General features: G+C 43.2%; 1 protein-coding gene, 1 non-coding gene and 1 pseudogene across 7 annotated transcripts in view; 2 read left to right on the top strand and 1 right to left on the bottom strand.

The window, feature by feature from the left end:
• The window catches only part of TUFT1 (tuftelin 1), a 51,053-nt gene that overhangs the window by 4,936 nt on the left and 22,902 nt on the right, over nt 1-23,215 (bottom strand). Inside the window, 8 exon segments of one of the 6 annotated variants that reach the window (NM_174479.2) lie at nt 1,558-1,652; nt 2,406-2,534; nt 6,551-6,664; nt 11,074-11,139; nt 13,054-13,143; nt 13,698-13,784; nt 20,767-20,868; nt 21,279-21,353. In NM_174479.2, coding sequence (NP_776904.1) covers nt 1,558-1,652; nt 2,406-2,534; nt 6,551-6,664; nt 11,074-11,139; nt 13,054-13,143; nt 13,698-13,784; nt 20,767-20,868; nt 21,279-21,353 — 758 coding nt within the window. 6 annotated transcript variants of the gene reach the window in all.
• On the top strand, nt 8,001-8,072 carry TRNAG-CCC (transfer RNA glycine (anticodon CCC)). The gene has a single exon. It is a non-coding gene; the product is annotated as a tRNA-Gly (tRNA).
• LOC787530 (calponin 3, acidic pseudogene) lies at nt 16,106-17,829 on the top strand (annotated as a pseudogene).

The raw sequence follows: 23,215 nt of genomic DNA on the forward strand, positions 1-23,215 counted from the left end.
ATGTGGGATTTTAGTCCCCTGACCAGGGATCAAACCCATGCCCAGTGCAGAGCACTGGGAGTGAGAAGTCATAACCACTGGACCACGAGGGAAGTTCCAAGTCTAAGTCTCTTGACTCCCAGACACTGCTGATTCCTTTGCATCTTCTAAGCAAACTGGGTCAAGATCTCCAAAGGTCAGGCGGCTGGGGAGAGTGCCCAGGCGTTCAGGGCATTTAAGAATTGCTAATACCCATTATTCTCTGGGTCTGCCTGAGGAAGCAGACAAGAGCCCATTGCTAGAAGATGGACAGCTCTAGGAGTGGGGGACAATGCAATCTGAGCCCAACTCACTCTTCCTAAGTTCAAACATTCAAAGTTCCCACCCTCAGCTCTGCAGCGCTCTATTCCTTGGTCTCCTTTTATTTAGAAAATCAGTGTTTCTGATGTGCAACTGTCACTTGCCATCCCCAAATCTCGGTTATCTGGTCTTCTTTGTCTCTCCTGCTCCTTCCACTCAGGCTCCTGCCTGTGAGCATCTCCACCACAGGAGTGGTGAGGGAGTGCTGAGTAATTTAAAGCAATTCTGCTATGAAGTCTGAAAGAAGGTTACAATAAGATGTCTGTATTTACCATGTCAGGCAGGCCTAGACCAAGGTTATCCCAAAGGAGAGAAGATGACCCTAGCAGACCGAGGGGGTCCAAGAAGGCAAGGATTGTGTCTGTTCATCTTGGAATGACTTGGAAGGCCCTTCAGGTAATATCTGTTGAGCTTAGAAAGGTCCAGGTTTTTAATTATTTATTTGACTGCATCAAGTCTCAGTTGCAGCACTTGGGATCTTCAATCTTCATTGCAGCATGCGGGATCTTTAGTTGTGGCATGTGAAATCTTAGTTGCAGAATGTGCAATCTAGTTCTCCAATCAGGGATTGAACCTGGGCCCCCTGCATTGGGAGCGTGGAGTCTTAGCCACTAGACCACCAGGGAAGTCCCCCAATATGCTAATGTTAAATTTGATTTACCATTTGTGATCTTCCCAGGTGGCGCAAGTGGTAAAGAACCCATCTGCCAATGCAGGAGATGTAAGAGATGTGGGTTCGAACCCTGCATCAGGAAGATTCCCCTGGAGAAGGGCATGGCAACCCACTCCAGTATTCTTGCCTGGAGAATCTCATGGACAAAGGAGCCTGGTGGGCTACAGTCCATGGGGTCACAAAGAGTCAGACACGACTGAGCAACTAACACTTTGTTTAGGGAGGAGTAGGCTGTGGTGCAATCTAGTAACACATCCAGTGTAACAACCTCAGAATCTCAGAATGACATGCCGCAACGGTAGACACTTCACCAGCTCCCGCCTGCCCCTGTCCATACAACCACAGAAGCCTTTTCTTCAGGGTATTGGAAAATGAGCGCCTCAGACATGGCAGCCTCCCCACAGTATCTCCCTGGGCAGGGCCCCACCCCGAGCAGGCACACAGTGAGTCAGAGCTGGAAGACCTGACATCAGCACCAGCTTCCTCCCCAGGTTGGCACCCTCTCCTCCCCACACCGCAACCTCACGGTGAGCCAGGGCCCTTACTTTTCTTGTTCTGCTTGGCAGTCAACGTTCTTACTCCGAAGTTCCTCCAGGGCTGTCTCCCCTTCCCTGACCTTCGCCAGTATGGCCTGATACTCCTGGTGGGCCAAAGGAAAGAAAATCTACAATGAGGAAACGGTGACGGTGTCTGTGTTCGGGGTAAGATGGGCACCAAGGGCTGCGACTCAGCCCCTGCGGGGCCTGGGACAGCTGCCAGGGAGCAGCAGGTCAAGCTGGTTTGATGGGGTTCTCTCCCCTGACAGGGATAACCCTTCCCACCCTCAGCACATAGAAACTTCTCAGCCTCGCCCAGCTGCCCAAAGGGAGAATCTGGCCCTGCATCAGCTGGGTCCACCTGCCAGCTCTGGCTACCAATCCCCAGGAAACTAGGCTGAGTGGCTCCTGAAGAACTGTCTTCAAAGGCCAAAGGGCAGCTCTACCAGAACCCACCTAAAAGGGAAATCAGTTCAAGTCAAGTTACCAAGGGCTAAGTTAGATAAAGAAAGACCTTCTCTGGGACTTCCCTGGTGGCCCAGTGGCTAAGACTCTGTGCTCCCAATGTAGGAGATCCAGGTTCGATACCTGGTTGGGGAACTAGATCCTGCATGCCACAACTAAAGATCCCACACGTTGCAATTAAGACCCAGTACAGCCAAATACATAAATAAAAGATTAAAAAAAAAACAACCTTCCCATTCCTTAAGGGCTAAACAGTACTCCAAACAAAGCTGTGAAATGCGCTTTTCTGCAACCACTCAGAAAAGGAAGGTCTCTGCAACCATCTCAGTCAGTCCACCTGCACCTTCCAGCCCAGGAGTATGGGTGCTAAAGAGCAAGACCCCAGCAGTTACCGTCTCCATTCCCTGCAAGCGCCTCTGCAGCTCCCCGACTTCTGCCTCCTTCTGCTCCGCTCTGTCCTCCGCTCTCTGAAGGGCCACCTGACTCTGCTTGGCTTCTCTCTGGTACTGGCTGAGTGTGACCTGGGACACAGGATGGGGACTGTGTGAACTGTGTGGAAGGACAAACATGGATAAAAAGGAAAAAAACCAGAAATGTGGGTGCAGGGATGGAAGGAGGAGGCAACCCTGATGGGCACACCGTCGTCTCCCCATCACTGTTCCAGGACCACTAAGGAGACCAGCAGATTAACTCCACTCCCAAGGATAACTGTCACATAATCAGAGTGACACCTGGAACCCACAAGCTCCGCTTTCCAGATAGCTGACGTCTTCAGCATCCCCACCAGCCCTCCAGGGTCACCCAAGCTTAAACCAGTATTATGACTTTCTTCCTAATACAAAGAATCCAATGGAGGAATCTCTGTGTCCCTCCTTCTGTCTCCCACTCTTCCTCATCCTCACTTCCAACAATCTGGAAAGGCCAAAACAGCACCCAGAAGCGTTACTAGCACCAGGAAGAATTTTCCAATATGGAAAGGACAGAAGTGGAATTTAGAGTGAAAAAGTAAAATAAGAACTTGCCTCCTTTCCTCCTGTGTGCAATTTTGCCAACTCCTGATCATCTTTCAGCTCTCAGCTTAGACACCCCTTCTTCCAGGGAGCTGGAGCTCAGATGAGGTGTGTGTCCTTTGTGTGTCTACAGAGGACACACAAACTTTCCCTCTTCTGCACTGAGCAGATTTTGCCTGGTCGCTTGTGCGCACCCCCCAGGAGACCATCAGCTTCATGACAGCAGAGACGCTGGGCATCACTGCCTTTCCAGAGCTTAGCACAGCACTGAGCACACAGCCAGTGCTCTGCAACATCATGAATGGACTGGATGATCATCTAGTCCAACCCTCTCCCTTCACAACTAAAGGAAAAATGACCTATTCAAGATTACACAGCCAGTAAATGACAGTAAACTCAGTTGCTTCATCATCAATTTCAATGCTTTCCAGGTACCCCACTCTGACTCTCCAATGAGAGACTAAAAAAGAATCGGGTAACCTCTGGAAAGCCTGGTAAAACGAAACACCAGCAACCAGTTTGTCTGGCTCCTCCCGAAGTCAGAATCAAGGAGAAGAAAGCAAAGCAAAGGATGATGTGTGATGGGACTTGTCCACATTGTACACAGCCCCATCCAGAGTAAATCCTTCATGACAGCCAGGAGCCAGTAGAACGGGAAACCCACGCTTCTTGACAGGTTATCTTCATGGCAATAGACAATCTTGCCCTTCTTGCCCGCCAGCTTCAGAAAAACAGACCAGAGAGTCTAATCCACCGGGAGAAACTGAGAAAAGCCTTCCAATGTCCCATAATAGCCTGAAACAGGCCAGCCCCTTGGGCAGAAGTGTAAAAAGAAGGCCTCTCATTTCTGTACACAAACATTGCACCCCAGTTGCTGTGTGCTCGGAGCACAGCACCAATGGGCCACAGATGATCCTCACACACAGCTGTAAAATCACAAAGCAAAAAAGCCACACTCTGCTACATCGGCCCCACAGTTCCAGCCAGCCCTGCCCTAAGGGAACCCCTTAATCATGAGAGGGTGTGGGGACCTACCCCAGTAGTGGGAGTAACCCAAGGAGCATCTCCTACTGTAGATCTGTGCCACATGTCATGGGGTTAAAGGGCAGCCCCTTGTAAGAAGCCATGAGTGTGTGGTTAACAGCAGTCAGAGGCCTTCCAGCCTTGGGCTTCTACTGAGGATACTTTTGCTCAAGTTTTGAAACCCAGGGTTAGCAGAGCTCTCCCGTTTGCTGCCAAAACCAACTGGTACTTCACAGTGTTTCTCAATGTAGAAATTTCTTTCCAACATTTACAGCCTGGTCAGTGCTACAGCCTCAGCCTCCCCTTCCTCCTGTTCTATTCTAGGAAAGTAAGAAAGGGTCACTGAACTGATTCATTATCGACTGAATTATCCAAACTGTAGAATCTGAAATAGATTCAATAAACTCCTTTACCACACAGCTACTTTGTTCTGAGACCAAATTAATCTTAGTATTACCCTGTTGTTGTCGTCGTTATTTAGTCACTAAATCGTGCTCACTCTTTGCGACCCCATGGACTATAGCCCTCAGCTCCTCTGTCCGTGGGATTTCCTAGACAGGAATACTGGAGTGGGTTGCCATTTCCATTTCCAGGGGATCTTTCCAACCCAGGGGCTGAGCCCCCTTCTCTTGGATTGGCAAATGGATTCTTTATCACTGAGCCACTGGGGACCCTAAGTCTAATTTATTTAGGATAGGAAAACCCACCTGTTAAACTGATGACTAAGAAAAATGTGGAATATTTATTATTTCTAAAACTCTTTCAAGTAATAAATATATTTACAAATATTACCTCACTCAATCAATGCACCAAACTTGCGAGGTATATTTCATGACCCTTTAAAAAAAAAATATGTCCTTATATATATGTTTTAATATCTTCAGAATCTTATTTTTCTGCATTTACTCTTTAATCCAATTGAATTCTATTTTTGTAAACAGTGACGTATTAAAGATCTATGTTGTTTATTTTTAATACTAGTTAATTAATTCCATTTTCATTTATTGAATATTCTCATCTATCTCTGTTGGTTTAAAAGGACACCTCCATCATATACTATATTCCTAAATAATCACGACTCATGACCCCTTTTTACGAAAGTTGAAACTGATGGTTAGGGAGGTTAAATTACCCAGATAAGACTTTAACTACTCTTGAGGCAGTTAATCACTCTCACTACCTTAGGTCCACACCCTCAAAACATCTCTCAAAACTTCTCTCTCTTTAGTCCATGGAAGAAAAGAGTTCAGGCTGGGAGTTCTCCTTCCGTCAGCCCCAGGCAAGCCTGGGCAGGGCAGAATCCTATCATTACTTATTTATGACTGATACGGAATGGTTCCTCTCACCCAGAGCGCTAGGAAAAGTTCTCTGCGTTCGTCTTGCGTACCTCATCTTTTACCCCAGGAATTTTCTGGAAAGCATGGAACACCTCACACACTTTCAATAGTTGAGGAAGGGGTTTTATAAATATAGACTTCTGTATTTTTAAAATCTTCTATAATAACCTTTTATAACAATAATTGAGATACTCAAGCTTACAGAGCTCTGGGTGGGGAGAAGGATGAATTTGAGATTAACAGATACACACTAACTATATATAAAACAGATAAACAAGGGCCTACTATATAGCACAGGAACATTCAATATCTTATAATAACCTATAATAGAAAAGAAGCTGAAAAAGAATATATATGTGTGTGTGTGTGTGTAACTGAATCACTTTGCTGTACACTTAAAACACTACTGGGGAGCTTCCCTGGTGACTCAGACAGTAAAATCGTCTGCTTGCAATGCTGGAGACCCAACTTCAATCCCTGGGTGGGGAAGATCTGCTGGAGAAGGAAATGACAACGTACTCCAGTATTCTTGCCTAGAAAATCCCATGGATGGAGGAACCTCATAGGCTACTATCCACGGGGTCACAAAGAGTCAGACACGACTGAGTGACTTCGCTTTCACTTAAAACACTGTTAATAAATTATACTTCAATTAAAAAAAAAAAATCACAGAGCTCTGTGTAGTAAAGCCAAGACTTGATCTAAAGTTTCCTGATTCCACAGGCACATTTCTTCTTAAGACCACACCAATCCATCCATGCATCCCATTCACACTTAAGAGGCACCCACCCGATGCCTAGAATTGTCCCAGACACTGGGGACGCAGTGGTGAACTTTACAGCAACAATCCTTGCCTGCATGGCACATCCAGCCCAGCAGTTCTTACCACGGATTGACAGAAAGGACTTCTGAATTACCTGCTCTCCTAAATCAGTGCCACTCCAGTAGAGCAGAGACTCAAAAGCTGACCTTCAAACTATGGGCTAGCTTCGGACAGCAAAAACTATAAATATCCAAGAAAGGGCAAAGCTGACAGGAAGTGCCCCGGGCCACCAAACCCAGCCTTTCCAGTTGATTGATGGCACGCCAGCCAGGAGGAAATTCATCTGCACCTGCAGCCAGTGGCCCTGCCCTCAGGGCACTTTCTCCTCAAATCCCAAATCTCACCTTAAAAGCCGAACAGTCTGACTGGTGCTGCCGCTCAGCTTCCTGCAGCTTGACAAGCAAGTCCTGAACCGTCTTCCTCAAGCTCTCAACATCTTCATTTATATGGGTGTCCACCTATAGCCAGGAGAGGGACGAGAAGGTGAAGCCACTATGTGACTTGGTAAGACAAGGTCGCCCCATAATAAACACTTGTTAGACCGACTGGCCCAGACCACCCTCATGAAGGAATTTACATCGCATAAGGGAGTAAAGTTAGTCAGTCTTAGGCACCCAAGCATTCTAAGTTATTCATATGAAAACACACTCGTACCCTAAAGAACTCAACTAGCTTCCAATCCTGAGAAGGCAATGGCACCCCACTCCAGTACTCTTGCCTGGAAAATCCCATGGATGGAGGAGCCTGGTAGGCTGCAGTCCATGGGGTCGCTAGGAGTCGGACACGACTGAGCAACTTCACTTTCACTTTTCACTTTCCTGCACTGGAGAAGGAAATGGCAACCCCCTCCAGTGTTCTTGCCTGGAGAATCCCAGGGACGGGGAAGCCTGGTGGGCTGCCGTCTTTGGGGTCGCACAGAGCCAGACACGACTGAAGCGACTTAGCAGCAGCAGCTTCCAGTCACCTCATTATTTTAGGACACACTACAGTAGCTTTTATATACTTGTCAATGGACTGATGACCAGGTATGTTTATGCCATCTTCACGTGTGTGTCCTACTTTTCCACCAGACTAGAGCCCTCTGAGAGCAGGGACCATGATCCTCTTTAGACTTCAGTCCCCAAGGGCAAGGGCTGTGCCGTGCTGGTCAAGAGGGGCACAGCCCAAGAGCCATATCTTTTGTGGTTCTCTGTGCTGAGCACAGAGATCAGCAGATTAAGGGTTACTGACAGATGGGCAGCTTAGGGCAAAAGACCCAGTGAATCCGGGAATCAGATGCGGTGTAGGAAAAGGTGTCTCATTGAGGTTACTGTCTCCCCCAGACACACCCAAACTGGGGGTGGTTAGGGCTGAGTTGGCGTGTAGGAGCTCGCCTCCATTTCTGCCACACTTCAGTTACCAGCTCCCTCGAGTCTGGCAGAAGAGTCTCTCCCTGCCTTGCACAGTGGGAGGCAGCAGCACCTTCAAACCAGAGCACAGAGCTCAGCGGGGAAGAGAGGACAGTGTCCCAGGCGGTGTGTTATCACTGAGTCCTGTGGGCCTTGCTTCTCTAACTGGGAAATGGAGAAGACTCCTTACCACACCCTGCCTTCAAGGCTGCCTCAAAACTAAGTCAGATAATATCTTGGAGCTTGGAAGAAGAAAGGCTGAACAGATAGTGCCAGGTGTTACTATAACTTGTTGCTAACAGCATATTTGCCAAATATGGTGACTCAGGGGAAGGAAAAAATCCAAACTGCACATCTAAAGTGAGTGGCTAGAATCACAACATTCCCAATCCAGCCATGAGTGACTTCCCTGGTGGTCCAGTGGCTAAGACTCTGTGCTCCCAATGCAGGGGCCCAGGTTTAATCCCTGGTCAGGGAACTAGATCTCACATGTCACAAGTAAGAGTTTGCATGCAGCAAATAAAATCAAGACTTGGGGCAGCTAAAAAAATTCATTAAAAAAAGATTCATCCAAATGTCATTCTTGTAAGACTCTTTGATGACATGGAAAAATTTCATGATACAGTATGAAGAGAATAAAAGGGAGTTATACAATTTTACATGTAGGAGCTAAAGACAAGAAAACTGATTTTAACACAGCAATGTAAACAGAACCCTAAAACATATGGTGTTGGATGAAAAAGGAAAAAACAAATAGAGCGCAAGTCTATTCTGAAAATTAAAAACATACTTAATAGGCATATTTAAATTATATATTAAATATGTTAGAGTGAGCACCTTTCGGTCAGGTAGACCAAAAAAAAAAAAAAGCTGAAGCAGTGAGAGGCCTCTGTGGGCCCAGTGATGATAACGAGCTCTGAACTGAAGGGAAGGTCTGAGTCAGCTCTGCACTTGAGAGCCAAATACACCCAACACAAAAAATAACCGCCCAAGAAACAAGAACAAAGAACTGCTACAGATGGTCTAATCTCAATATCGTAAATATATATTTGCACTGAAGGGAAAACAAAGGCAAGTTCACCAAACTGATTTTTCTCTGGGTAGATTACAGTTGGTATCTTTTTCTTCTTTCAACTTTTTCTATGTTTCTGAATTTCCCTAATTTTCTACAGTATGCATGTCTTGTATTATTACATAATCACAAAAAATATAACAACAAAAGTCATTTTCTAAAAAAGTATAGCCATGTGTTTGTCAATTATACTTTAATAAAGCTGGGGGGAGATTAAAAATACTATGTTGTTATTGAAAAGAATGAGACAGATTTGTGTATCGTTGTTGTTTACTTGCTCAGTCGTGTCCAGCTCTTTGCAACCCCGCGGACTGTAGCCTGCCAGGCTCCACTGTCCATGGGATTTCCCAGGCAAGAGTACTGGAGTGGGGTGCCTTTTCCTTCTCCAGGGGATCTTCCCAACCCAAGGATCAAACCTGTGTCTCCTGCATTGCAGGCAGATTCTTTACCTCTGAGTCATTAGGGAAGCCCTAGATTTACATGTACTAACATGGAAAGTAGGCTACACTCTTCAGTTTAAAAAAAATTAAAAAACAAGAAGAAATAATGTATTATTTATCACAATCCCGTATTTGTAAAAAGCATGTGCATATTATATACATATATTTATATATATATATATATGATGCATGTCTATATATTAGTGTATACACATACACACACACACACACAAACACATATAGCTCTTAAATATGGATGCCTATATACAGAAAAACACTCTAGAACTTTAAACTAGAAATATTAGAACTAATAGAACAGGCTAAATATTAGAATCAAGTGAAGAGCTTTTAAAAGTCCTAATGTAGAACTTCCCTGGGGGTCCAATGGTTAAGATTCCCTGCTTCCACTGAGGGGGTGAAGTTTTGATCCCTGGTCAGGAACTAAGATCCTGCATGCTACGTGGCATGCATGGTCAAAAAAAATTTTTTTAAGTCCTGATGCATAGGCCACATCTCAGATCCGTCAAATTACAGTCTCTGGCTAACAAACACATGAAAAGATGCTCAACATCACTCATTATCAGAGAAATGCAAATCAAAACCACTATGAGGTACCATTTCACACCAGTCAGAATGGCTGCGATCCAAAAGTCTACAAATAATAAATGCTGGAGAGGGTGTGGAGAAAAGGGAACCCTCTTACACTGTTGGTGGGAATGCAAACTAGTACAGCCACTATGGAGAACAGTGTGGAGATTCCTTAAAAAACTGGAAATAGAACTGCCTTATGATCCAGCAATCCCACTGCTGGGCATACACACTGAGGAAACCAGAAGGGAAAGAGACACGTGTACCCCAATGTTCATCGCAGCACTGTTTATAATAGCCAAGACATGGAAGCAACCTAGATGTCCATCAGCAGATGAATGGATAAGCAAGCTGTGGTACATATACACAATGGAGTATTACTCAGCCATTAAAAAGAATACATTTGAATCAGTTCTAATGAGGTGGATGAAACTGAAGCCTATTATACAGAGTGAAGTAAGCCAGAAGGAAAAACATAAATACAGTATTCTAACGCATATATATGGAATTTAGAAAGATGGTAACAATAATCCTGTGTACGAGACAGCAAAAGAGACACTGATGTATAGAACAGTCTTATGGACTCTGTGGGAGAGGGAGAGGGTGGGAAGATTTGGGAGAATGGCATTGAAACATGTAAAATATCATGTAAGAAACGAGTTGCCAGTCCAGGTTCGATCCACGATACTGGATGCTTGGGGCTGGTGCACTGGGACGACCCAGAGGGATGGTATGGGGAGGGAGGAGGGAGGAGGGTTCAGGATGGGGAACACATGTATACCTGTGGTGGATTCATTTTGATATTTGTCAAAACTAATACAATTATGTAAAGTTTAAAAATAAAATAAAATTAAAAAAAATTAAAAATAAAAATAAAAATAAAAACTACTTGGAAGAAAAGCTAAAAAAAAAAAAAAAAAAAAAAAATTACAGTCTCTAGGGACGGCACACAGGTACTGCATCCTTTAAAGCTCCCAAGGCCATCATAATAACAAACGGTGAGCACTGCTCTAAAGGGACCCACCCATGGGAATTCCCTGACGGTCCAATTAGGACTCTGCACTTTCACTGAGGAGGGCGCAGGTTTGATCCCTGGTCAGAGAACGAAGATCCCATAAGCCATGCAGTACAGCCAAAAAAATAAATAAATAAAAGGACCTACCCACTTCTGTTAACCATGGGTATTTACAAGGAGTGGAACTGGGGAAGCAGAATTTCTGCTTCATATGTTTCTCCTTTGTTTGCGTATTTACAGCCAGTAAACATCACTTTCATATTTAGTGAGACAGAGAGAGCAAGCAATAAACAAAAAGATAAGGAAGGTGTATTTCCTGCCTCTTGGCTAACCAGTAGTTGCCACTACTTTCCCTGTTACCTACCTCGGGTGGGCTGCTATACGTGGTCAGGGGACCTTCACTAAGGCCATTGGGCTTTTCTAGCACCACCTGTTCAAAGAAAAATCAAATTGGTAGTGAAAATAGCTGTTGTTGTTTAGTCACTCAGTTATGGCCAAGTCTTTGCGACCCCATGGACTGCAGCCCAGCAGGCTCCTCTGTCTATAGGATTCTCCAGGCAAGAATACTGGAGTGGGTTGCCATGTCCTCCGCTCCAGGGATATAGAGTAGTGTGTATGTGTGTAATCCCAAACTTCTAATGTATTCCTCCTCTCCTTTCCCCTTTTGTAACCATAAGTTTGTTCTATATGTCTGTGGGTCTATTTCTATTTTGTATATAAGTTTATTTGTATCACTTTTTAAAGATTCCATATAAACCATATTACGTGATATCTTGAAATATTATTTTTCTAAGAGTTCAAATCTTAGAAAGATTAAAAGGGAAAAGGAGGAGTGGGGGGAGAGGAAGAGGGAAAGAAAAAGAAGGGAGGAAAGAAAAGAAAAGACGTCTAGTGCTCTGTAGGAAAATGGAGAAAAGAGGGAGTGGAGAAACACACACAGCCTTGAGAGAAAATACCTGAGCCTCATCAGGAGGAGGAAGGAAACCCCAGGCTAAAACCTTTCAGCAGACTGGAAAATGTGCCGGCCCATTCCCCGAAGCCCAGGAAACACAAGCAGCTGCCTGCCATAAACAGAGTTTCCCTTGCCCCTCGGGGATCCAGACAAGGTTTGACAAAACATAAATCAAACGGGGAAGCGGAGCTTGCTGCCATTCTTTCCAACCCAAAGCCTAATTAGTCATCATATGACTGCTGGTTTATATAAACAAGGGCCCTGGACTTCTGGGCTCTGCGCACATTAGGCTCTTCAATCACAAAACAAAGCACCTCCCACCAGCCAGATGTGAGCTCAGGCAGTGAAAGTCTTACCTGGAGCCAAAGCAAAGTGAATTAGGGGGTGTCCACCACACGAGCCTGGCACGTGCCCAAGGTGAAGGGTAACTGTGCTGGCTCTAGGTCACTTGTTCCCCTTAGGAGAACGAAGGCAGGGGCTACTGGAGAAGAACCACCCCACCCAAACTGAAAGCAGACGAAGGAGACACTGCCCGGAATCTAAGAGAGGATGAGGGTGAACTCATGGAAGAGACAGTTCTGCTCTCCTGGGGATATTTCTATCCTCAAATTTTTGAAGGACTAAAAAGCAGGATCCCAGGATCATCCATGCCAAGAAGGATTCTCCAATCAGTGTGGTCCAACAAACATTTACTGATGACCTTGTGCATCCCTGGTGGCTCAGCTGGCAAAGAATCCGCCTGCAATGTGGGAGACGTGGGTTCGATCCCTGGGTTGGGAAGATCCCCTCGAGAAGGGAACAGCTACCCGCTCCAGTATTCTGGGCTGGAGAATTCCATGGACTGTACAGGCCATGGGGTTGCAAAGAGTCAGACATGACTGAGCTGTTTTCACTTTGTGCATCCCAGACCCTGGACTGGGGTGTGGGCACAGAGACGAGGGTGCGAGAATGAACTCTCACCTGGAGAAGCTTCCTGTGCTAGGGTAGAGATAGCTCTAGACACACACAGTAACAGGCCAGGACCAAGACTTCCAATTTATACCACAAGCATCGCCAAATTAAGCAAGATCAACTTACAAGAAGTTTGGATTTATAGGGGGAAGGGACAAGATGGCTTGCCATTAATTGAATGATAATTTTATTGATATAAATTCAATTTCTTTTGTACATATTTTAGGGACAGGTATGCTTATATATAGGCTGACATGTGTGAATACAAGTGTCTATCTTCTGGAGAGCCCTAACAAGGTATGAATGCTCAGAGAAGCCAGCATCACCTGTATTCTCAACTTTCCCAGTACTGGCATTAGATTTGGTAACCAATGGGTGACTGGTAAATGGCACAACTCCACCTCCTCAGTTTGGACCCGACTGTGGACCATTTCTTATTACCTGTATCTCCTGTTTATGGACAGAATCTCCTGGATCTCTGTCAAGTTTGCTACTTATATCCTCCCGGAGCTTCTGCAAGCAGTTCCTGGCCTGGGAGGAGAGGGCAAGAGGCTTTAGCTTCGGGAAAGAGAGCACAACAACTCACCCACCTCTGCGCCCTTTCCCAGCCCATACTCTGATGAGTCAAGTACTGTTCTCAGGGCTGGCTGGGAAAGCAGAGACTCTACTCAAGTGGGGCTGGAGTCCAGTCTCTCCTACAGAAGCAACAAAATAATAAAAAAATCCTGTCTTGGTGTATTTAACTTTCCAGTTGGGGAGACACACAACCCAATGTGATATGTTACGGCCACAAGTGCCAAGAAGAAATACGAGACAGGTTAAGGCTTAAGAAAAGTGAGGAAGCAAGGCTGGCACTTTAGATAGGATGACTGGGGGACAGCGCTAGGTGTATGGTGCTTAATAAGTATTTATTGATTAATGGAAGGGTCAGAAATGATATTAACACATGAGGGGGCATGGTGGCACTTTGGAGATATGAAGGAAGCAGAAGGGAGAAAATCAGAACCTATGAAAGAAGGGAGCCAAAAAATGTGAGGTTTAGAGAAACGACTTTGGTCATTTCCACAAAGGGAAGGGGTGCCCACCTCCTGGATATACTGGACCTCACTCTTCAGCTGGTTAATATTCTTCTCATGGATCATCTTATCTCCAGACCTCCCCTTCAAGTACACCTGAAATAAGGAAAACAACACTAATTAAGAAATCTCCAGTGGAAGTAACCTAAATGTCCATTGACAGATGAACAGATACAGAAGATGTGGTACAGGGGCTTCCCTGGTGGCTCAGTGGTAAAGAATCTGCCTGCTAATTCAGGAGACACAGGTTTAATTCCTGATCTGGGACGATCCCACATGCCATGGAGCAACTAAGCTCATGTGCCACAACTACTGAGCCTGTGCCCTAGAGCCCACGTGCCACAACTACTGAAGCCCTCACATACTAGAGCCTGTGCTCCACGACAAGAGAAGACACCACAGTGAGAATCCCACGCACCGCAGCTAGAGAGTAGCCCCTGCCTGCCACGACTACAGAAAAGCCCAAGCAACAAAGACCCAGCACAGCCAAAACTAAATAAATACACAAAAACTGGGGGGAAAAGGAGGTGGTAGGTACATACACACACACACTAAAATATGACTCAGTCATAAAAAAGAATGAAGTAATGCCATTTGCAACAACATGGATGAACCCAGAGATTATCATATTAAGTGCAGTAAGCCAGAAAAATATCACATGAGATCACTTACAGGTGAAAATTAGAAAAATAAAATGATACAAATGAATTTATATACAATATAGAAATTGACCTGCAGACAGAAAACAAACTGATGGTTAGCAAAGGAGAAGGGGGGAAGGATAAACTAGGAGGTTGGGATTAACATATACACACTAGTGTATATAAAATAGATAAACAACAAGGACCTACGATACAGCACAGGGAGCTATGCTCAATATTTTGTAATAATCTATAAGGGAAAAGAACCTGAAAAAGATATCTGTAACTGAATCACTTTGCTGAAACTAACACATCATTGTAAATCAGCTATACTTCAATAAAAATTTTAGAAAAAGAAAAGAAACCTCCAGTTAAATTAACTCCACACAGGTAGCCTCATACACTGCTGTTCAGTTCAGTGGCTCAGACGTGTCCGACCCTTACACTGCTGGTGGGAGGGTAAATTGTCACCGCCTTTCTGGGTGGTAATTTGGTGGTTCTGATCAGAAGACTTAAAACTATATTTACTCTTTGACCTACCAAAGCTATTTCTGGAAATTTATCCTAATGAAATAAATTGAGCTAAAAACTAGTATAGATACTTACATATATACATGTAAACTGATGAAAAGGGAATTGTAAAGGGGATTTACACATTTTTCTCTGTACACCATGCTTGACTTTTTTACAACTGAGAAAATATTTCTTTATTATTTATACTATAAAACATACACAAGTTAGTAATATATATACTTGACAAAATATCATTTATGGCTGCAAAAAGTAGAAATAGACAAAATGTTCAACAATAGGGGATTAAAGAAATTATAGGGTATGTGTATAATAGAATACTATGAAGTCATTTATGGATACAGAAGATATTATAAACTCCCATTAAAGGGAGGCAAGCAAATTGTAGTATAAATATATAATACAATTTTTTAAAAATACAAACGTATAGGAAAATGTCTGAGAGGATACACAATAAAATGTTAACAATGATTATATTAATAGAATTAGGGGGTGGTAATGTAATGGCCACGTAAAGGCCATGTAATGACTTTGAATAAAAAAAATTAATTGAAAAGTATACAGGTTGGATAGGGTAAAACTATTCATAAATAACAAGATCTTGCATACAGAATAACCTAAGGAATTCAATAAGAAACTGTTAGAACAAATAAATGAATTCAGCAAGGTTGTAGGATACAAGTACAATATATGAAAAAAAGTTATATTTCTATACACTATTAATAGCAATGAACAATCCAAAAGAAAAAAATCTAGAAATAAATTTAACAAAGTTCAAAACCTGCATTCTTAAAATTATAGAACATAACAGAGGCAAGAAATTACAGAACAGGAAATAAGAGAAGACCTTAAAAAGTGAACAAACATCCTATTTTCATGGATTAGAAAACTTAATATTGCTAAGATGGCAATACTCCCCAAACTGAACTACAAATTCAACACAATTCTTATGAAGATCCAAGCTGGTTTCTTTGCAGAAACTGACAAACTAATCCTAAAATTCATATGGAAATTACTACAAAGCTACAGAAGTCAAGACAGCATGGGGCTGATATAGGATAAACACATAGATCAATGGTATACAAAATGTCCAGAAGTAATAATTACATACTTTGATTTTTGTCAACTGATTTTTGACAAGTGTGCCAAGTAACAGTCTTTTCAACAACCGAGGCTGGTAAAAACAGACATCATGTGCAAAAAAATGAAGTTGAGTTCGTGCGGGACTCCAGAGCCGAGCGGGAGCGTCTGGGGGACCTCGTTCGACCGAGTAGCCGAGGCACCGCCCGCGTCCCGCCGCCGCTTCCCGGCGACTCCTGCGCCGCCCAGGAGAGCGAGCTCCGAGCATCTTGTAGTGCGGCCACTCTTCGGGGTCAGGAGCGGGGAAACCGAGTGCAAGAAACCCCCGGACCCGAACTCAACCTCTTCCCGCCGCGCGAATCATCATGACCCACTTCAACAAGGGCCCTTCCTATGGGCTTTCGGCCGAGGTCAAGAACAAGATTGCTTCCAAGTATGATCATCAGGCAGAAGAAGATCTCCGCAATTGGATAGAAGAGGTGACAGGCATGAGCATTGGCGCCAACTTCCAGCTGGGCTTGAAAGATGGCATTATCCTCTGCGAACTCATAAACAAGCTACAGCCAGGCCCAGTGAAGAAGGTCAATGAGTCCTCATTAAACTGGCCTCAGTTGGAGAATATCGGCAACTTTATTAAAGCTATTCAGGCTTATGGCATGAAGCCACATGACATATTTGAAGCAAATGATCTTTTTGAGAATGGAAACATGACCCAGGTTCAGACTACGTTGGTGGCCCTAGCAGGTCTGGCTAAAACAAAAGGATTCCATACAACCATTGACATTGGAGTTAAGTATGCAGAAAAACAAACAAGACGTTTTGATGAAGGAAAATTAAAAGCTGGCCAGAGTGTAATTGGTTTGCAGATGGGAACCAACAAATGCGCCAGCCAAGCAGGTATGACAGCCTATGGGACGAGGAGGCACCTTTATGATCCCAAAATGCAAACTGACAAACCTTTTGATCAGACCACAATTAGCCTGCAAATGGGCACCAACAAAGGAGCCAGCCAGGCGGGAATGTTAGCACCGGGTACCCGAAGAGACATCTACGATCAGAAGCTAACATTACAACCCGTGGACAACTCGACGATTTCCCTACAGATGGGTACCAACAAAGTCGCTTCCCAGAAAGGAATGAGTGTGTATGGGCTTGGGCGGCAAGTGTATGATCCCAAATACTGTGCTGCTCCCACAGAACCTGTCATTCACAACGGAAGCCAAGGAACAGGAACCAATGGGTCAGAAATCAGTGATAGTGATTATCAGGCAGAATACCCCGATGAATATCATGGCGAGTACCAAGATGACTACCCCAGAGATTACCAGTATGGTGACCAAGGCATTGATTATTAGATTCACAGAGGAGCTCAGTATTTAGCCCATTGTTTTTATTCAGTGAGAACCAAGCTAGCCTTGAGTAATTTTTATCTTGTCTTCCTAAAACACTATTATGCTTATTGTACCTAAAGGAACTATTGCCTTACATACATTCCTTTTTCCTTTTTCTGCCTCTTCCCTAAATAGTTGCCTTTTAGTGCTGTGACAGTTAAATCCTACAGCATAACCAATAACTCACATATGAAGTAAAAAGGAATACTGTGAAAGGGGAGTACTCTTGTACAGTCAATTCTTTCATTAAAAATCTATGCATTTTTACAGTCCTCTACTTAAACTGGTATTTTCAAACAATAGGAAGCTTTTTTTTTTTTTACAGTTTAGTATCTTGTTTCTACATGGAAGACTAAACATGCTTATAGCTAAATGTGGTCTTTGCCAACTAAATTTAAGATGCAGCGTTTTAGAAATTTACATATCAATGTTTCTACAGTATTGTTTGCTAATTTTTAAATAAAGTCCTGATCAGTGTGCAAAAAAAAAAAAAAAAAATGAAGTCACATCATACACAAAAACTAACCCAAATGGATCATAGACCTATGCATAAGAGCTAAAACTATAACTCTCTGAAGAAAGTATGGGGATAAGTCTTTGTGACCTTTGGTTAGGCAAAGTCTCCTTAGATACAATACCAAAAGCACAGTAACAATGTTCATCGCAGCACTGTTTATAATAGCCAGGACATGGAAGCAACCTAGATGTCCATCGGCGGATGAATAGATAAGAAAGCTATAGTACATATACACAATGGAGTATTACTCAGCCATTAAAAAGAATACATTTGAATCAGTTCTAATGAGGTGGATGAAACTGGAGCCTATTATACAGAGTGAAGTAAGCCAGAAGGAAAAACACCAATACAGTATACTAATGCATATATATGGAATTTAGAAAGATGGTAACAATAACCCTGTGTACGAGACAGCAAAAGAGACACTGATGTATAGAACAGTCTTATGGACTCTGTGGGAGAGGGAGAGGGTGGTAAGATTTGGGAGAATGGCATTGAAACATGTAAAATATCATGTATGAAACGAGATGCCAGTCCAGGTTCAATGCACGATACTGGATGCTTGGGGCTAGTGCACTGGGACAACCCAGAGGGATGGTATGGGGAGGGAGGAGGGAGGAGGGTTCAGGATGGGGAACACATGTATACCTGTGGTGGATTCATTTTGATATTTGGCAAAACTAATACAATTATGTAAAGTTTTAAAAATAAAATTAAATTAAAAAAAATTTTAAAAAAAAGATTAGAACAGCATAATTAACAGAGAAATAGTTACTTGCTGCAAGTAGCATCAGACTCTTGCATTCTTACTGGATTTTTTTTTTTAATGTTGCTGGAAATGACTTGCTGGACGTTATTAGCTTCCAGCTAAAGAGGGTTACGCATGAAAGCTCCAAGAAAAGCCAAAAAGTGATTAGGTGGCACAAGAATAATCAAATAAACACATAAGTACACAAATGCATATATACATGGATACATACATACATAAAGGGATCAGATACTTCTCTGCTCTGTCCTTTACGAAAAGGGAGGAAAAATTTAAAAGATCATGCTGTATGCTAGAAATTAACAAAACACTGTCAATCAACTATATATACTTCAATAAAATAATTTTTAAAAAAAGCACAGTAACAAAAGAAAAAATATATATAAATTGGATTTCAACAAATTAAAAATTTTTGTTTCAAAGGACATCATCAAGAAAGAAAAAAAAAAAAAAAACCACAGAATGGGAAAAAATTAAAAATTTTTTCCAGAACATTTATCTGATAAGCACTTACTATCTGGAATATATAAAAGAACACTTACACTGTAACAATTAAAGCACAATTGGATTTTTAAAGAGCAAAGGATTTGAACAAATATTTTTCCAACGAAGATATACAAACAGGCAATAAGCATATGAAAAGATGTCATTAGGGAAATGCAAATTAAAACCACCATAGGACACCACTTCACATCCACTAGGATGGCAATAATCAAAAAAAAATGGATAATAACAAGTGTTAATGAGGATATACAGAAATTGAAACCCACATATATAACTGGTGGGAATACAAAATAGAGCAAATGCTTTGGAAAAATGTCTGGTAGTTTCTCAAAAGATTAAATATAAATATAGAATTACCATATGACCTAGCAATTTCACTACTGCTAGGTATATACCAAGAGAATTGAAAACACATGTTCACCTAAAAACTTGTACATGAATATTCAAAGCAGCATCATTCATAAAAGCAAGAGAGTAGAAACAACCCAAATGCCCATCAATTGATGAATGGGTAACAAAATATAATATATTCATTCAAGGGAATATGATTCAGCCATTAAAAGCAGTGAGTACTGATGTATGTTACAATATGGCTGATCCCTGAAAATACTCTGCTAAATGAAAGAAGCCAGACACAAAAGGCCACATGCTGTGTTGTGAGTCCATTTATATAAAATGTCTGAAGTGAAGTGAAGTCACTCAGTTGTGTCCAACTCTTTGCAACCCCATGGACTGTAGCCCACCAGGCTCCTCCATCCATGCAATTCTCCAGGCAAGAATACTGGAGTGGGTTGCCATTTCCTTCTCCAGCGGATCTTTCCGACCCAGGGATTGAACCCAGGTCTCCCATATTGCAGGCAGATGCTTTAACCTCTGAGCCACCAGGGAAGCCCATATGAAATGTCTGCTGCTGCTAAGTCACTTCAGCTGTGTCCGACTCTGTGCGACCCCATTGACTGCAGCCCACCAGGCTTCTCCGTCCATGGGATTCTCCAGGCAAGAACACTGGAGTGGGTTGCCATTTCCTTCTCCATATAAAATGTCTAGAAAGGACAAATCCATAGAGACAGAAGGTACTGATAGAACTGTGGTGATCACCAGGGGCTAGAAGGAGTGACTGAAAAAGTTCTGAAATTAATAGTGGTGATGGCTGCACAACTGTATGAATATATCAAAAACTACTGAATTGTACACTTTAACTGAGTTAATTGTATGGTATGTGAATTACATCTCAAAAAGTTGTTTTTAGAAAAGAAACTTTTAATTTTTTTAAATTGTTTTAATTGCCTTAATTAAACAAAAATTATTTCAATTAAAAAAAAAAATAAGTTCCGTAAACACACTTTTTACCTGTCTCCACAGTTTTCAGCAGCTGACATGAATACAGACAGTAGATAAGCACCTGGAAAGGCCATCTCATCCATTCCCCTGCCGAGTGCCAGGTGGCACTAGAGCCACCATAGCCTGATTGTGATCTCCTGGTGTTAATTAAGATCTTTCCAGGAGACAGACAGCTAAGAACTAGTATCACAGATCTGGTTCTTCCCAGTCAAACCACAAGGCCCTTTGGTGAAGGCAGCCGTTTCCTCTCCTGTGTCTGCAGGGAGAAAGAGAGGAGGGAGAAACCATGAAAGTGAACTAAGCCTACCTTAATGATCTCTTCGTGTCCATCATTGGACTCCACCAGTTCTGAGGCCAGAGAATGACTAGTTGAGCGGCTGGACACCATGGCATAGGTCTTCCTGCCCGCCTGCCAGAGAGAGGGAAAGAAAAGTGGATCAGAAACCATACGACCAGCACTGAACTTCTGCCCCTCAACCAATGCAGAACTGCTGCTCAAAAGACTTGAAGGGTTAGTCCAATGTTTCCCTGCAAAGATTTATTTCAGAACCTCAACCCGAAGCCACAGGATGAATGCAGCAGCAGCAAGAACACAGGATGGGAGAATTAGTTGAAATTGCAGGTTAGTTTTAATTGTAATGGGGGCCTCTACATCCCCAAAGCAAGGCACGATGCTGAGGTCGGCTGGCTTTGTCTGAAAGGAGATGCTCCCAGGCAGCAGAGGAGACGGTTCCAGCCAGCACTGGGCTGAGGGGTCAGCAGCAAGGAAGGAGAACTGGCGGAGACGAGGAGGCCTCGCTCCACCAGCAATCTCGATACCTTCTGGGCTATGCGTTCAAGTTCATCTCCTGTCAGTTCACTCTGGAGAGTCAGCCTGAGCACGTCCACGCTGCCCTAATAATGACAATCACAGCAACAATAATCTCTCACTTTACAGTCTACTACCAGTACACATGCACTTTTGCCAGTCCTGTAGAGTGGGTTTTATTATTGCCATTTCATAGACAAGAAAAGCTGAGGTCGGAGAGGTACATCAGCTTGCCCAAGGTCAGTTCACTCTTGGGTGATGAGGATGTCTCCAGGGACTCTGACAGTGTTCTTCACACAGCACATTGTGTGCGTTCTCCTTTCCCCACTGTTCAGAAGGCATCCCTGGATTGGTCATCCCCAGTTCAGAACTTCTGCACCTGACATCCACCCAGGAAGTTACTGATTCCCTTTACAAGACTAGGATATCTTTCCTGAACCAAATCATAGGAAGGTACCTGAATCCAAACCCCTATTTCTATGAGCCACACAGAAATTATCCAGAAGAAAGCAGGCGATACAGTAGATCAGCCTAATTTCAAAGGAAGAAGCAGGTGTTCTTTCGTAACTTAAAGAAGGTTTAAAAACCTCCTTTTCATTGTGAGGAAAATAGAAAACCTGAGGGGGAAAACATGCAAGAAGAGGGAAAAGTGGGGGGCTGGAGATCTGGGGAGATAACAACATTGAGAGAGGATCAGCAAGGCAGAATGCACCAAACCCTGCCAGTAACCCGTGTAACACGTACAAGTAGACAAGAGGCTTAGCAACTCCGGATCCGTGTATCTCACTAGAAAAATAAGGGTTGAACTAAGTATCTCTAAGGCTCCTTCCATATTTGATATTATAACAGCATAAAGAGGAGTACATGCCTCTCGCAGCTAATGATGGGAAGATGGGTGCTGAACTAGCCAAGACAAAAGTGACTTTCAGGTCATCTGGTCATACCCTGCCATGAGGTCCAGAAGTATAAATATCATCTTACTCTTAACAGTTTTGAGGAATCCTCCTAACCTTTCAAATATCTGATGGAGCGACAGGAGGAAGAAAGAATGGAGCAGCAGCAGCGCTTTGCTGGAGCAGCTGTGAAGAGACACCCCACGTCCAAGGTAAGAGAAACCCCAGTAAGACGGTAGGCGCTGAGAGAGCGCATCAGAGGGCAGACAGACTGAAACCACAATCACAGACAACTAGCCAATCTGATCACACGGACCACAGTTTGTCAAACTCAAGGAAACTAAGCCATGCTGTGTGGGGCCACCCAAGATGGATGGGTCATGGTGGAGAGGTCTGACAGAATGCGGTCCACTGGAGAAGGGAATGGCAAACCACTTCAGTATTCTTGCCTTGAGAACCCCATGAACAGTATGAAAAGGCAAAATGATAGGATACTGAAAGAGGAACTCCCCAGGTCAGTAGGAGCCCAATATGCTACTGGAGATCAGTGGATAAATAACTCCAGAAAGAAGGAAGGGATGGAGCCAAAGCAAAAACAATACCCAGTTGTGGATGTGACTGGTGATAGAAGCAAGGTCCGATGCTGTAAAGAGCAATATTGCATAGGAACCTGGAATGTCAGGTCCATGAATCAAGGCAATATGGAAGTGGTCAAACAGGAGATGGCAAGAGTGAACATCGAAATTCTAGGAATCAGCAAACTAAGTTGGACTGGAAAGGGTGAATTTAACTCAGATGACCATTATATCTACTACTGTGGGCAGGAATCCCTTAGAAGAAATGGAGTAGCCATCATAGTCAAAAAAGAGTCCAAAATGCAGTACTTGGATGCAATCTCAAAAATGACAGAATGATCTCTGTTCATTTCCAAGGCAAACCATTCAATAACACGGTAATCCAAGTCTATGCCCCGATCAGTAATGCTGAAGAAGCTGAAGTTGAATGGTTCTATGAAGACTTACAAGACCTTTTAGAACTAACACCCAAAAAAGATG

The sequence above is a fragment of the Bos taurus genome, chromosome 3, assembly GCF_002263795.3.
Source record: "Bos taurus isolate L1 Dominette 01449 registration number 42190680 breed Hereford chromosome 3, ARS-UCD2.0, whole genome shotgun sequence".
NCBI classification, from domain to species: Eukaryota; Metazoa; Chordata; class Mammalia; order Artiodactyla; family Bovidae; genus Bos; species Bos taurus.